Here is a 15762-nt window from a genome sequence, read left to right as displayed (position 1 = left end):
ACTTAGACGGTATTACTCTTCCCAACACTCCCCAGTACTCCTCAAATTATGGTCGCACTGACTTCCATTACAGATGTGGAGAAAATAGAAGTGGAACAAGCTTGCCCGTTAAACTAGATACGAGATATAAAGCAGTCAGGTGATGTGGTGGGGCGGGGATTTAGACCAATCGTGTGTGGGGATTACATCAATCGTAAGATAAATAATCTGCCACCTGAGCGGCCGCTAATTATTTTATGGAGCAACAACTCCGGCGAACAGCGCGCGGGCGGCGCGGTAAAAACAATTGGTGCGGAAAACGGACATTAAGGTAACCCGACCTTAGGGCCACGCGGGCTGAAAAACGGGCTCGTGGAAGGACGGCAGTAGGAGGCACGGAACACGGCGGCACTGCCACACGGCGCAGCAAAACAAGCAACACCTAGTAATGGACTTCCATGCAGTAGAGCCGCTCAAAAAATATCGGAACTCAACGCTGGCCTGGAAGAACCACGCCACTCGTCTAAATCGGGAGAGGAAGAGGTCTCGGATTCTCCGGGTCCCCCGGCTCCCCCGGCTCCCCCACAGACTTTATGCAGGGTTTTCCTAATGTTTTCCTAATTTTTTCACCGATTAATCCTTCCCCGAGCTCACCTTACCTCGCCTTCCCGTGATAATAAAGACGGAGTCCACGTGATTTGGTGGGGAAACTGTCGGACCGCGAAAAACGCGCCCTTTCTATTCAGATTCAGTGATCTCAGCACTTTCGGAATACAACACCTCGTTAATCTTACTAATTGGCATATCCCATAATCCGCTGGTCGGGTGATGCACGTAATAGTCAAGCTTTCCGGTATCATAGGTGCCATTGGTAATGAAAGAACTCGGAATGTTGCCCATATTAGTTGTTCCGAGCCGCTGCCCTACCTCTACCACAACCACCCCAGATCTATCTACAATCGTCCTTAGATCGTCCAATCGTACCGTTTTCACCTCCACATTATACAACGCCAATGCTATGTAGATGTAGATCATAGTCACTAAAACATACGATGGAATCGCCACTGCCCACCATCGGGATGGATAGTAATATATTCCCATATCATTCAATACCTTGTCCGGCAATAACGACCACCCTATCCAAACAATAAGTAATATGCCTGATATTACATAGGACGCAAAGCCCTTATATTCGGCCTGCGGAGTTACATTTGTCGACACCGTCACATCTGATTGTCTGGCCAACTGATCCGAAACGCTACCCAGATCTGCTGCTACATCTCCTGTCCCTATAACCGACGATGTCGAGTAGTTTCTTCCTATAGAGTATAGATTCGGAAAGAGTGAGCTAAACGAGGAACTGAATGGAAGACCACTACGGGGACTATCCATCTCATTGATTTTGTCGTGGTTGCTGCTGCTACTGTCATCACTGCCAACGCTGGCAATGCTGGTGTCGCTGGCAACGCTGGTGTCGCTATCAACGTTCGTATTATCTCTCTTATCTGTCATTTCTCTCTCCTGTTCTCTCCTGTTCTCTCCTGCTCTCTCCTGCTCTCTCCTATTCTCTCAGAAGCCCTTTACTTCCTTCGCGTATGACCTTTCTGCTTCTGCCTATAAACTTTTTCTCTCCATTTTATTTTCGCGCTTCAGGTTTTCCTTTGACCTTATTTACGCCTCAAGGGTCTCCGTCATTGTTCGGTCGCATCTCCTTATATATTTTCTACGTTAGCAACATTCACAATGGGTAAACCAAAAAAAATGAGCTTAGGTGAATTCATGGCTGATGATTCGCTTGGCGGCTCGTCCTGGGCAGACGAGGATTTCGATATCAATTCTATCGAGGTCCCCATTAATGGCCCTCCTCCTAGGAGGGTTGATAGGGGGTACTCCAGTCACTACGGGGGTTCCAGTGAGTATGGTGGTTCTAGAGACTATGGTGGTGGTTCCAGAGACTATGGTGCTCCCAGAGACTATGGTGGTGGTTCTAGAGACTATGGTGGTGGCTCTAGAGACTATGGTGGTGGTTCCAGAGACTATGGTGCTCCTAGAGACTACGGTGGGCTGCCTACAAAAGGCTTGACTGCACCTTTCATAGCCAAATTTTCAAATTTCCCAGAGATTGTTACACAGAAGTTGATTCAGAATCTATTTGAAGCACGGTTCATGCAATACGAAAAGCTTAAGGTACTTATAGATCCCCATCCACCTCAGTCCCGCTTTACAAAGCCACAACCACTAACCAAGAAAAAGTGTGCATTTGTGCAATTGAATAGTTCGCAGGACCTGCAGAAGGTCCTTAAATGGAACGACATATTTATCGAGCGAATGAGAGCTCAAGTGGGTCTAGCGGACTTTGAAGACTTTGAAAATGTTCTAAAGTACAATAAGGAGATTGAATATGATGAAAATGGAGAAGAGGAACGGATAAATGATGAAAAGTTGGCTAAAGAGGCAGAAAAGGCTGCTCGTTGGAGGAGCCAGATCGATGGAAACTCTCGTACTAATGTTCCTAGAATGGATTCTGGTCCTCCCGTTATAAAGTCTCGGCGTAAATCAAATCCGTTTGGTGTTGCCAAACCTGTCAACGTTCTAGAGATACCATTAGTTTCTGAGAAGGCCAAAGTGGTTGCCAAGGTGGTTAAAAAGGCTGCACGGAAGTCTGACTCTAAACGGGAGTCTAAGTCTGAGTCCGTGCCTAATCCTGAGTCCGTGCCTAAGCCTGAGTCCGTGCATAAGCCTGAGTCAGAGCCTCAGCCTGAGCCGAAGCCTAAGCTCGAGCCTAAGCCTACCCCTAAGGCTAAACCTAAAGTCAATCCATTTGGCATTGCCAAACCCGTCGATCCTTCTAAACAAGAAGAGATTGAAAAAAAACTCAATGAGATGAGTATCAATGAGACTACGTTCCGAACAAAAAAAGGGGAACCGAAGAGTGCAAACACAAAGACAAAAATTAAACTACTCAAGCATGAAATCAAAGAAGATCAGAAAACACAAACGGAAGGCCAACTGGTTGTCGAAACACGTCCTCGCCGTAGATCTCGCAGCAGAAGATCTCACAGTTCAGCAAGGGGTACTAAAAATCGATCCAATTCAGGAGGGAAAAGAAGTAGTTCGAGAGATCTTTCATTGAAGGTAGTCAAAAAGGAAGAGAATGGTAAAGAGCTATCGTTTAAGGGAGCTAGAAAGGAAGAAAACGGCAAGGAGTTATCATTCAAGGGAGCGAAAAAGGGTGTTATCAAGGATGAGAAGCAGAAGCCTAGATCCAAGACACCGAAGGAGTTAAAGGAATCCATGAGAAATGGATTGAGTCGAAGAGAAAGGAAGGATGTGGGGGGTCTTCGAAGGATTAAAGGCACTAAAGGCGGTCCTGAGAGATCTAAAGTTTCTGACAAGAAGAATAGGACCCAGGAGGTTTCGAAGAACGTTGAAACTCTTGCTAGTCCTCAGGTTAATTCTGTGAATCCCCCTACTAATCCTCCTGTGAACTTTCCTAAGAATCCCCGCAGCATGACAAGGCTAAGAGGTGGGATGAGACGGAGAGGAAGGGACAAAGGAGAGGGCTCTTCTACGGAACAACCACGTGGTGGACGTGGTTCTCGGGGTGCTTCTGCAGGACGTGGGGCTACTACCGGACGTGGACGTGGTTCTCGAGGTGCTTCTGCTGGACGTGGAGCTGCTACCGGACGTCAACGTGGTTCTCGAGGTGTTTCTGCTGGACGTGAAACCACTCCCGGACGTGGAACTACTACCGGACGTGGCGCTTCTAGAGGCCGTGGTAGAACTCTCTATGGAAACCTCAAGTACGTTAAGCCCGGTTTGTCGGAGCCTATAGATTCCTCTGACCCAGTGAAGTCATCTGCTGCCGGTTTGTCCGAGCCTACAAGTTCTGCTGGGCCTGCTGCCGAGTTCACCAAGCCTACAAGTTCTGCTGGGCCTGCTGCCGAGTTCACCAAGCCTACAAGTTCTGCTGGGCCTGCTGCCGAGTTCACCAAGCCTACAAGTTCTGCTGGGCCTGCTGCCGAGTTGACCAAGCCTACAAGTTCTGCTGGGCCTGCTGCCGAGTTGACCAAGCCTACAAGTTCTGCTGGGCCTGCTGCCGAGTTGACCAAGCCTACAAGTTCTGCTGGGCCTGCTGCTGTGCTGACCAAGCCTACAAGTTCTGCTGGGCCTGCTGCTGTGCTGACCAAGCCTACAAGTTCTTCTGTGCCTGCTGCCGGGTTGTCCAAGCCTACAAGTTCTTCTGTGCCTGCTGCCGTGTTGTCCAAGCCTACGAGTTCTGCTGGACCTTCTGCTGAGCCTGCTGCCGGGTTGTCCAAACCTGCAAGTTCTGCTGAGCCAGTGAAGTCGTCTGCTGTATCTACCTCTCAATAATTAGCATATGTAATAAAAAATTGGTGGTTCGAATCATTATTAATGATCGGTATCGAGTTTTCTAAGTACAAGTCCCTAGAATCCGCGTATTGAACTCAGCAACGGATGGCCCATATTACCGGGCCATCACGTCAACCATCTGCACTGCGCTCCCGTGGCCCCCGCAGAACGGGGGTCTGAAGTTTCTGATGACAGCGCCCCAGCGTTTTCACGCCCTGGAAAGCTCTCAAGAGCATCCTTTGCCGGAGAAACGCTAACGTCTCCCCGGTAGATGGTGTATACCACCGAATTTCCCACTCGCCAGAAGCTGTAATTAATGACACACCATTTACGGTGGCCCTTTTGAAAACGAGTACACACGGACTATTAACAATTCGAGCTGTGGTCCGCAAAGCGGTCCACGGGGAATTCTACCAGGTGTCCCCAGTAGGTCCCCAGTGGGTCTACCACGCTTTACGCGTTGCGCCAGGCGATCCAACTCACGTCGACTTGCGGCACGCAAAGTAACACAGCTAATCTCAATTCAAACAAACTGTTGACATTCTATCCTGCTATGACACTGAAAGGAGTAAGTGAGGGTTTCGTGTTGAATTTAATGTCCTCACATTCGAACCAACTGCTGTTAAATCCCATTTATTGAACCATAGAAATTTCAGAGAGCCCTGGTCTCTTCCACTTTCTGGACCTGTCCGCATTGAAATATTTCCCATCTCTTTTTTACTAACCGATTTCTGGTTCGATTCTGCAACCCGGAACTGTAAATACCATTAAATACATTATCTATTCATTATTTGGCTTCTTCTACTCTTTCCTTTTTCTCCATCTGGCCAGTCAATCTCTCAAAATGCTTCAAATCCTGTACTTCGTAGCTCTTACTCGATTGAACAACCAACTGCAACTTCCCTCCATTGTTCTTCAATACGCTATGCAACAAATTTCCGTAAACCTCTATGGACCCAAAAATATACAATCCTTCTGTAGTACAGTTGCACAAACTTGTTAAAGAGATTAATGGCACATCTTTACTGCTAGTTCTCACCGATGAAACTAAGACATATTTGAACTTTCTGGAACAAAGCTCTTTAGGAGTAAATATCACCGGGATAGCTGCATTCATTCTCTGCAACTCTTCATTACTTTGGAAAACTTCCGAAAGCAAGATCTTCTGTAATTTGTATGTCGTCAAAATACAGATATCTGTTCGCTTATATCCCATAAGAAGCATGTAGCGATACATACATACTAACCATTCTGCCTCTGACACGTTTTCAAATTGACCTGAACGTTCTAACTCAATTGCATCGGATACCTCCACAAACTGAACAGCGAATTTAAATCCGGTGCCTGCATGTTTTATTGGATTTCGAAGAGATAATTCTTGACCTCCTAATTGAAAAATATCTTTTTGCATACCATACTGAGTTCCAAGCTTGAAATGCCTTCTATCTGCTTCGAAATACGTCAAAAGAGATCGACCTTGAGAGCCCGATGGATTTCCAACTATCGTAACACGTTTAACATTTTCCAGATGCCTTATGAGCATGATATCTGCTACATTAAATTGCTCAGCATCAAAGAGCAGTATACTATTGACACCTTTGATGTCAAATTCTTTTCTGATCAATTCTTCTTCAGTGGCTAGAATCACTTTAGAGTACTTCGAAATAGTCAATTGTTTTAAACTTTCTGTTCCATGAATCTCTTCATGATATTTCATCTGATCTAATTGTCTAAAAAGTTCCAGTTTCTCGTTGTATAAAGTTAGCACTTCAGTAAGAGCTTTCTCTATTGGTAATTTCCTCAAATGTGATACTTCCTTCTTATCAAAGGGATAATCTTCCACTAATGACTTTGGATTCTCCTTCAACTTAGTCAAATATTGGCTCCATTTCTTGCTCATATAATGATGATAGAAGAAAAGAGCCGATTCATAATTGCTTCCAAATGTTCCGTCAGTTTTCAGTGCTGTTGCAAGTAGTTGAACTTGGTTTAAAAGATCGAAATAGTAGTCGCTAAGAGTATTTGAATGCGCCAAATCTACAACTAGGCGTGAGGGAAGCGTACACTTTTGCAGGATTCTGCTTTTTGACTGCTCAGAGCCAACTAAAACAAGAACTCTTTCATCTGAAAAGTTTTCCATTAGCATGTGAAGTAGAGCACCAACAATGGTGGATTTTCCCGCGTTTATAGCACCTTCAATAACGGTAATTCCCGGCAGTAAGCCACTCAAAAGAGCCTGCGATTGAAAGTAGTCCAACTTTACATTAGAAGCCTCATCTTTTCGATCAAGAACTGATACTTTTGTCCAAGACTGCACAATATTATCAGCCTCAGCACTTAGCTCTAGCATCAAAGGATCGCTTAGATCTGACCTATCCACTTTGCTCTGAGCAGATTTCGACCTTTTTGAACTATGAGTCTCAACGAATAGTTTCTCATCAAGTATAATGTCCACATTTTTCAATATACTCAAATGGGAAATTGAAGTCGCCGTCTTTCGGTCTTGAAGGGCCTTCATTAACCATGAAGAAATAGAAAAATCAAGGGAGGTGGCTATTTGTACCATATTTGCATACTTGCATGCCAATTTTTGAGCATCTTCGGTCAAACGAACGACAAATGAGGCATTTTTCAAATCATCAGAGTCTTCGTCAGCATCTTTATCAATAATTAGCAAAAGGCTTTTTGTTCGATGATCATGGGCATTGCATTTAGAGAAGATGGCAGGAATGCAGGTATTTTTTTCAGCATTAGCTTTCACCAAGTATACCAAATCTCCAACTTTCAAGCTCTTCCACTCAGATTCAACACCGTTGTTACGTCCTTTGAAATCAACTATCACGTTGACACTCAATTTTGGTCTTTGAAGCACAGACGTATCTTCAGAGAAGATTGGTGGAGAAGATATGTCAGCTGCAAATTTACTGGAGCCATTGGGTATGGATAATCTTTTAGAGACTCCATCGTAGAAGCCATGAAGCGAGTTTTCAAGCTCTTTGCGGAGAGTAAGAACCGAGCGACGAACAAAGTCTTGTTCATCAATGAAACTAGGTGTAACAGGAACAACAAAATTGGTTGATCCCGTCATTGAAGGAAATGTAAGCGGAAGCTTGGGAGTGAAATCTCCAATATGGTACCAAATATCTAGAACAATGTGGTCAAATTCGGAATGGGGTCTGCATTTGATGGCCTTAGCCAGTTTCTGAAGGTCCTTGAGTTCAATTTTTCCCACAAAACATTTCTTGAACTCTTCATAATCGATGCAAAGTCGTGCCGGATCAGTATGTTGGATCAAAGTATCAAGGTTGAACTGACTATAGGCGAGAGAAGCCAGTCTATTAAAAAGTTCTGTGGGATCTGCAACATATGTTTCTCCACTAAAGTCATTTATAGGGTAATTGATGAAATATTCAAGCCAAGGAAGCCACAAAGAGGTGGAGTTTTGCTTACGGAATCGATAGACAAAAGCGGTCTCCCTTATAATAGTGTTGGTATAGCGTCTGGTAGGAATGTACGAGATAATGGCGACAATTAACCTTAAAGAGGCTTCCTTGAAATCTGCTGAGGAGACGGCAATTGTCTGACTCAATAAGTGACCGAACCAATTAATTGACAAGTAGAGATCTTCTTTGTCAGAATGTGAAGCCCTGTTAAATTGGTCGAGCTTTGAGTCCAGAGCTTGCTTTAGCAGATCATCACCGGATACTAAAGACTGATAGTTGAGGGTTTTCCAGGCAAGAATGGAAAATAAGGGTTCTAGAAGAGTACTCAAAGACGGTACAGAGGGTATTCTAAGCACCAAATTAAATAGAAACTCGAGCAATTGAGGATCTGTAGTACCTGAATCAAGTAACCGTAGTACAGCATAGATTAATTCCCTGAAAGTGGCAATGTTGGATCGATTGAGGTAAATATTCAAATAGTGAGACTGAACACACCAGTCTGATCCATTTAGAATATAAACAACCGATAATATATGAGAACTAGGCACATCCCTGTTAAAGTTAGTCCATAAATGGTCTAAGTAGCCATGGCTGATAAGATAAGATATGGAAATATTCGATGAAGTTATGAGAGGGAAAATCTGATCAACTCTATGAGACTGGTATCTAGGTCTGTAGCCAGACCAGAGAGAGGTTATCTGGAGCATATAGATCAGTTTACCGAGAAAGCAGCTATTGACAGCCAACTAGTTGAAGTGTAGAATCTTAGATGAGGTAGTGCATCTCCCAAAAGTTTGGTGTACTGAAAATTTTCACTTTTATTTCAGAAGAGACTGAAAATTTTTAGATCCTTACTACCAAGTTAATTTTGTAGCTATTAATCATCTTTCCGTGAAAGTAAGCAAAATGTACAGACAACGTGGAGGATTCAGAGGAGGGTATGGTCACCATGACAGACCACAAAACCGTGGACCCCCAGATAGGGTCCTTGAGATGGGAATATTCTTCCACTCGTGCGAAGGTAGTATAGTGTGTCGATCGATAAATGAAAAGGTGCCATATTTCAATGCACCAATATATCTTGAAAACAAGACGGAAATAGGAAAAGTGGAGGAGATTCTTGGTCCTGTGAATGAAGTTTATTTCACAGTAAAGCCATCTGAAGGTGTTCAGTCGGATTCTTTTAAAGATGGTGATAAGTTCTACATTGGAGGAGATAAGCTACTTCCGCTTGATAGATTTTTACCTAAACCTAAAGACTACGGACCAAAGCCTAAGAGAAATAGAGGACCAAAAAGAGAAGGAGGCCGTGGTGGATTCTCAAGAGGTGGAAGCCGTGGTGGATTTTCTAGAGGTGGAAGAGGTGGATTCTCAAGAGGTGGAAGAGGTGGATTCTCTAGAGGCGGAAGAGGTGGATTCAATAGCCGTGGAAGAGGAGGATTCAGTAGTCGTGGAAGAGGGGGATTCATTAGTCGTGGAAGAGGGGGGTTCGGTAGCCGTGGAAGAGGGGGGTTCGGAGAAAGACATTAATACATGTTGCTAAAGTAATTATGCACAGATAATACGAAACGATTAAAAGAATTTAAAGGATAAAAAGAAAAACCTTCATGTGAAGTCCTCTTCCAATTGGTCAGGAGCTTCAACCACATTGCTCTTAATCTGGTTAAGAATTCTTACCTTCATTCCATCAAGGCGAGAGAATTTATCGTAGATCTTTGAAGCATTGGCGATACCGTCTGCATCTCCATTCTTGACAACTTCGATAAGCTTTGTAGCAAACTCGCATTCTCTGGTAGTCTCAAAACTTGGATCCCACTGTAAAAACCTATTCAAGCATGCATTCGCACTGGCATAATCATTACTATCGGCCAAACGGCATAGAATAGCCTTCAAGAAATACTCCTTTAACGACCATTTGGCCAAGTTGTTGTTGAGCGATTCCTTGGCAATACTCTCGTAGACCTGGGCAGCCTTACTGAAGTTTTTTATGCTATCGTCACAGTACAAGTCTGCCGCCTTTAATGCACATTTATTGGCCAAGGCATTGGCAGAATCACCCTTGTACCATTCGCTGGCATCATCATAACTCTGTATGGCCTTCTTCACATCATGAAGCTCGTTCTCGTATAACTCTCCTAAATCTGATTTGAATGTAGCGCTTCTTCTGAATTGTCCTCTCTTCACAAACATCTCCACTGCCCTTTCCAAACATTGTGCAGCCTCAATTGGAACCTCTGTCTTATACGCTTTGTATGCTTCAACAAGGGTGTTTGCAGCTTCATCTGGTGAATTGGCCTGCTTCTGACAATCGGCTGCTTTCTCAAATGTATGGCCAGCCTCGGCACTTCGCCTCTGTAATTTGTAAAGATTGGCTGCTTCCACATAAAGATCTGCAGCTTCTTCGTATTTGGTTTGCTGCGAGCTTCCAAATAATGACGACAGCAGTCCGCTACTTTTCTTTGCCTTTCTTGAAGCCTAAAACAATGACACATAATGTTAGTAATCAGTTGGAACAAAAGTTGTCCTGCAGCTCCTGAATGAATCTACTTACCTCGGCAATGAGTTCCTCGGGAGATGACATAATTAAACGATAATGAAGATTATGCAGGAAGAAGGAGATGAGTTATAGGCTTAGATATATCTCTACCTTTGTGGCTTCAATCTACAGGCGCGAATTTTTTATGTGCATATTGTGTAAATTATATGCATAAATGTTGACGTGCGTCTAGATTAAAAATAAATCAACTGGTGTTTGAATATACCTTAAATAGGCTAATCTTTAAACTAACTGCTAAGCTTATATCATTTGGGATGGCTTCATTGCATATAAGTAATTCTTCGTTGTCCAGAAATAAAACAGTTTTGAGTAGTTCCTGTCGAATGAGAGTCTATAATCTCCAACTACTTCTTCGATGGACTTCTATGGAGCTAGTATAGAACTAGTTAACTAGTTATCAACCAATTGGCCAACCCAATTTTGATCATACCACTCCAGAATAGGAACTATGGTTCCATTTGATACAACTTCTCGCATACACTTGTTAAAATATCAATCAATGCATGTGAACTAAATGCTTAAGTTTCCTTTTTAGGAAATCGCGTTGGTAGCAGCTCTTAATTTTTGATATACTTTTTAACAAGGATTGCAACCATGTTTGAACTACTACTGAATGGCTGTCTATTTTGGATACCAACAAAAATGATTTAAATAGATCAACTAAAGCCGGCTATAGAGAACACACATGTAGTCTGGATTAGTACCGGTATCCTCGTCATCGTCATCATCATCATCATCATCATGCGTCTCCTAACAAGGTGGACCTTACTTCTTGGATTATTCGTCATCCAAGTCAAAGCCTTCGACTTCGTCGACGAGAGCCTCTATCCCAATAAAATACCTTTGGTATATGCTGAACAATGTCGTGGTTCTTTTGAACTTCCTGCCGCATACCTAGCAGAAGACTATATCCCCGATGATCTCACTTTTGAATTTTCTAATGCCTACAAAGTGGCAGATGATAAGGCAATTGTCACCATCAGTATGTATACTTCATCAGATACTCCTGAATTTTCGGATTTGGAGGAGATGAAAATTATTGGTTTGCCTTCTCCAGATTCTACCGATCTCATGTACAGAGATAAGACTCCGTTTGTTGATTACATACCGAGCCAAAACGTTTGGGTTTGGACGGCCACCATTATTACTGGTTTGGACCTAAATGCTGATAATTATTACTGTCTTGAAAATTTCCAGGTCCAGTATGATTGGTATACTGAGACTTCTTCTTACGACTTCGATGTTACTTGTGCCCCTCAAGGAGATTTCATTGTTCCGTGCTATCAGCTAGGAACCTCTAGTTCTGCAAGCTCTGTGAGCTCCTCAAGTTCTTCGAGTTCTTTGAGTACTTCAAGTACTTTAAGCACTTCGAGTACTTCAACTACTCCAAGTACTTCCAGCACTTCACATCATCCAACCACACCGAGTACCTCGACTACCTCGACTACCTCGACTACTTCACATCACCCAACCACATCGAGTACTTCAAGTACCTCGACTACCTCGACTACTTCACATCACCCAACCACTTCAAGTACCTCGACTACCTCGACTACTTCCTGTTCCTCAACTACCTCGACTACTTCACATCATCCAACCACCTCAACTACCTCGACTACCTCGACTACTTCCTGCTCCTCAACTACCTCGACTACTTCACATCATCCAACCACTTCAAGTACTTCCTGTTCCTCAACTACCTCGACTACTTCACATCATCCAACCACCTCAAGTACCTCGACTACCTCGACTACTTCCTGCTCCTCAACTACCTCGACTACTTCACATCACCCAACTACTTCTAGTACCCCAACTACTTCAAGTACCCCAACTACTTCAAGTACCCCAACTACTTCGAGTACCCCAACTACTTCGAGTACCCCAACTACTTCTAGTGTTTCAACTACCTCTAGTGTTCCAACTACTTCTAGTATTCCAACTACTTCAAGTACCCCAACTACTTCGATTATTCCAACTACTTCGAGTACCCCAACTACTTCTAGTGCCCCAACTACTTCGAGTATTCCAACTACTTCTAGTTCTTTGAGTTCTTCTAGTATTCCAACTACTTCTAGTATTCCAACTACTTCGAGTACCCCAACTACTTCAAGTACCCCAACTACTTCAAGTACCCCAACTACCTCGAGTATTCCAACTACCTCTAGTTCTTTGGGTCCTTCTAGTATTCCAACTACTTCGAGTATCCCAACTACTTCTAGTTCTTTGAGTTCTTCTAGTTCTTCTAGTATTCCAACTACTTCTAGTTCTTTGAGTTCTTCTAGCACTTCGAGTACTCCATCTACTTCAAGTATTCCAACTACTCCAACTACCTTGACTACTTCGACAACTACAGGTAATTCAAGTACCTTGACTATCCCAGTTACCTCAACCACCTCATTAGACACTATTTCCAGAACGGCAACTTCAAGTTCTTCAATATTGGGATCAACTAGTACTCCTACTACTTATTCCGTTACCACCGCTTCTGAAGTTGCTTCTTCTTCAGCCAGCACTGCCACGCTAAAGACTCCGATTATTAGTGAAGCGTCATTTGCAACTTTGGCAACCATTGTAACTTCTTATACAACCGCGATTGAGACGGTTACCTGCACCGAACTCATTTGCACCACCTTAACTACCTCAGTCGAAACAACTGCAGCATTTGTGTTTATAAAGCCTTCTGCAGCTGCTGGTAACTCTCCAGCCGCTGTCTCCACAGCTGTTGTTGGCTACATCGAGTATACTACCACCGGTTGTGAAGCTAATCTTTGCTCTGCTGTCCCAACTCAAGCCGTCGCTACTGCTACGCTTCCATATTCTGCTGTTTATGAGGGAACACTAGAAGCTACAGTTACCCCAGTGGCTGTCAGTTTATCTAGTTCACCAGCTTCTGCTTCCTCCGCAAGCCTCTATTCCTCGAGTTCCTCTATTTCCACTCAATATATCTCCGAGCTTGAAGGTAGAGCCAACAGATTGAAGTTTGGACTTACCGGATTAGCAGTTGTTATAGCTAACTTTGTGGCTTTACTTATTTGATTGCATGTACTGTTTTCTCTGCATTCATCTTTATGGCTTCTTTGTGATTTCGCAAAGAGCCCCTTTATTTTTAATCTGCATTAATTCATCCAAATATGAACCGAAGAGATTTCTTTTCTAGTTTAATGGAACATTGTTTACAATATGTTGTAGATACTATATTGTAATAGTCTACTTTATCTGGATGAAAGGGAATTTAGTAGACCCATTTTTTATTAGCTGATAAATGTCTATTATGATAAATCAGAACAAAGTTGCAGACATCGTACTTGAACTTTGCCAAAAGCTTTTTTCTGTCCTATGTAATAGTGCTCACAATAAAACAAACCTATGCTGTTATGGCTTTTGTCGGAAGCACCAAAACTTCGGTGAGTCCTAGGAAGTTGGTATTTGCAGTTTGAGGTGTCCCGTTCGATCCCCGCGGTAGGCGGTTCAACTCCTATGAGTAATCTGGGATGTTCCCGCCGGCAGAGAACAATGATATCACTGTAGGGTAGAAATACAGCACAGTAAATTGTCCGTGGTGGAGGCGTGTGGGATAGCACTTCGCTGGTTTCGTGTTCCACGAAGGAATGCCAGCGATTTAGGGCTAGTTGGTTGCAACCACAAATCCTTTTTTAGGTACAGAGAGTGGAGTCATTGGAACCAGCTGAAATCTTTTTTTGAATCTAAAGATTGAAGTTATTAGAATGTATTGAATAAACAGAATACTTAAATAATGGTAGAGTCACAATGACAGCTTTATAGGAAGAATCTCTAGCAAAAATAATAAGAGAAAAAGTCAGGAAGGGCCTCAGCACTTCTCAATGACAATCGCAGAAGCACCACCACCACCATTACAGATACCAGCAGCACCAATTTTGGCATTCTCTTGGTGTAAGATAGAATTCAAGGTGATGATAACACGAGCGCCCGAGCAACCAAGAGGATGGCCCATAGCGACAGCACCTCCATAGATGTTGACTTTAGATTGGTCAAGGTCCAAGATTTTAGGATTGGCAATACCAACGACCGAGAAAGCTTCATTAAACTCGAAATAGTCAATGTCATCCAAGGTCAAACCGGCACGCTCGACGGCTTTAGGAACAGCCAAAGAAGGAGCCGTAGTAAAGTCGATAGGGGCACGAGCAGCATCGGCCCATGACAAGATCTTAGCCAAAGGCTTAATACCCAACTCTTTGACCTTCTTCTTGGACATGAGAACGAGAGCAGCACCACCATCATTGATAGGAGAAGCATTAGGAGCAGTAACAGTACCGTCCTTCTTGAAAACGGTTCTGGCAGACCGTAATTTGTCCTCGTTCAATCTCTTGACCTCTTCATCAATCTCAATGGTGACATCAGGCTTACCACGCTTACCCTTGATGGTAATTGGAGAGATTTCCTCCTTGTATTTACCGTTCTCGTGGGCTTTTTGGGCCTTTTTGTAGGAGTTAACGGCAAAATCATCCTGATCTTTACGGCTAATGTCATAATCAGAGGCACACTTCTCAGCAGCGAGACCCATGGCATCACCATTGTAAGCATCGTTCAAACCATCACGTGAAAGACCATCGACGATGACATTGTTACCGAATCTAAGACCGGCTCTAGCTGCAGGAATATAGTAAGGAGCATTGGTCATGGATTCAGCACCACCGGTAACGACAATGTCGGCACCACCTGTCAAAATAGTCTGGGCTCCAAGAATGGTTGCCTTCATACCGGAAGCACACACCTTATTGATAGTAGTGGCAGGAGTGTCTTCACCGAGACCAGCACCAATTGCCACCTGTCTAGCAGGAGCCTGGCCGACGTTGGCCTGCAAGACGTTACCAAAGAAAATTTCCTCGACTTCGGTAGGCTTTATTTGAGGCACTTTGGCAAGGGCAGCCTTAACAGCGTGAACACCCAAGTCAACGTAGCCCAATGAGGAAAGTCCACCCTGGAAAGAACCGATTGGAGTTCTGGCGGCGGCGACAATATAGACGTGTTCTTGAGACATCAGCAAGTGTTACGAAAAGAGAGAATATTCAAGATGAATCAAGAAGAAGAAGTTGATGATGACAGAGAGAAATGCAGATGAGGAGAAAAACGCCGAAGAGGAGAAAATGTTCGCAGGCGGGCGCCGTAGAGATATGCGGGCAAGCGCCGTAGAGATATACGGGTGAGCGGCGTGAAGATTTGCGGGTCAGTTCGAGGGGGGTGCAGACGACTGCTGAAGCCGAGGCCGAGGCCTACCGTCGAAGGATGTCTACGGCAATAAGGCATTGTGTGTATTGAGAAACAACAAAGCATACAAACAACCTCATTCCACAACCACCAACGACCTCAATTGTTCGTAGATGCTAGTAAAATATATATTCCCAAAGTCCACCGGGTCCTCGTACCAGG

General features: G+C 43.8%; 6 protein-coding genes across 6 annotated transcripts; 3 read left to right on the top strand and 3 right to left on the bottom strand.

Annotated features, from left to right (window-relative positions):
* Nucleotides 1–1722: 1722 nt before the first annotated feature.
* FOA43_001861 (uncharacterized protein) lies at nucleotides 1723–4353 on the top strand (the record flags this gene model as incomplete). The annotated part of the gene is made up of 1 exon (XM_038922168.1): nucleotides 1723–4353. One exon carries the CDS (start codon nucleotides 1723–1725, stop codon nucleotides 4351–4353), a length of 2631 nt encoding a protein of 876 aa, XP_038778096.1.
* Nucleotides 4354–5140: 787 nt separating this feature from the next.
* On the bottom strand, nucleotides 5141–8503 carry FOA43_001860 (uncharacterized protein; the record flags this gene model as incomplete). The annotated part of the gene is made up of 1 exon (XM_038922167.1): nucleotides 5141–8503. One exon carries the CDS (start codon nucleotides 8501–8503, stop codon nucleotides 5141–5143), a length of 3363 nt encoding a protein of 1120 aa, XP_038778095.1.
* A 199-nt stretch (nucleotides 8504–8702) lies between these two features.
* Nucleotides 8703–9326, top strand: GAR1 (H/ACA snoRNP pseudouridylase subunit; the record flags this gene model as incomplete). Its single annotated transcript, XM_038922166.1, has 1 exon — nucleotides 8703–9326. One exon carries the CDS (start codon nucleotides 8703–8705, stop codon nucleotides 9324–9326), a length of 624 nt encoding a protein of 207 aa, XP_038778094.1.
* A 75-nt stretch (nucleotides 9327–9401) lies between these two features.
* FOA43_001858 (uncharacterized protein) lies at nucleotides 9402–10377 on the bottom strand (the record flags this gene model as incomplete). Its single annotated transcript, XM_038922165.1, has 2 exons — nucleotides 9402–10271; nucleotides 10348–10377. 2 exons carry the CDS (start codon nucleotides 10375–10377, stop codon nucleotides 9402–9404), a joined length of 900 nt encoding a protein of 299 aa, XP_038778093.1.
* A 717-nt stretch (nucleotides 10378–11094) lies between these two features.
* On the top strand, nucleotides 11095–13389 carry FOA43_001857 (uncharacterized protein; the record flags this gene model as incomplete). Its single annotated transcript, XM_038922164.1, has 2 exons — nucleotides 11095–11098; nucleotides 11147–13389. The coding sequence occupies 2 exons, from the start codon at nucleotides 11095–11097 to the stop codon at nucleotides 13387–13389; spliced, it is 2247 nt and encodes a 748-aa protein (XP_038778092.1).
* A 793-nt stretch (nucleotides 13390–14182) lies between these two features.
* On the bottom strand, nucleotides 14183–15680 carry FOA43_001856 (uncharacterized protein; the record flags this gene model as incomplete). The annotated part of the gene is made up of 2 exons (XM_038922163.1): nucleotides 14183–15335; nucleotides 15676–15680. 2 exons carry the CDS (start codon nucleotides 15678–15680, stop codon nucleotides 14183–14185), a joined length of 1158 nt encoding a protein of 385 aa, XP_038778091.1.
* Nucleotides 15681–15762: the final 82 nt, after the last annotated feature.

The sequence above is a fragment of the Brettanomyces nanus genome, chromosome 1, assembly GCF_011074865.1.
Source record: "Brettanomyces nanus chromosome 1, complete sequence".
NCBI lineage: Eukaryota > Fungi > Ascomycota > Pichiomycetes > Pichiales > Pichiaceae > Brettanomyces > Brettanomyces nanus.
This window is presented reverse-complemented; position numbering and strand designations above follow the sequence as displayed.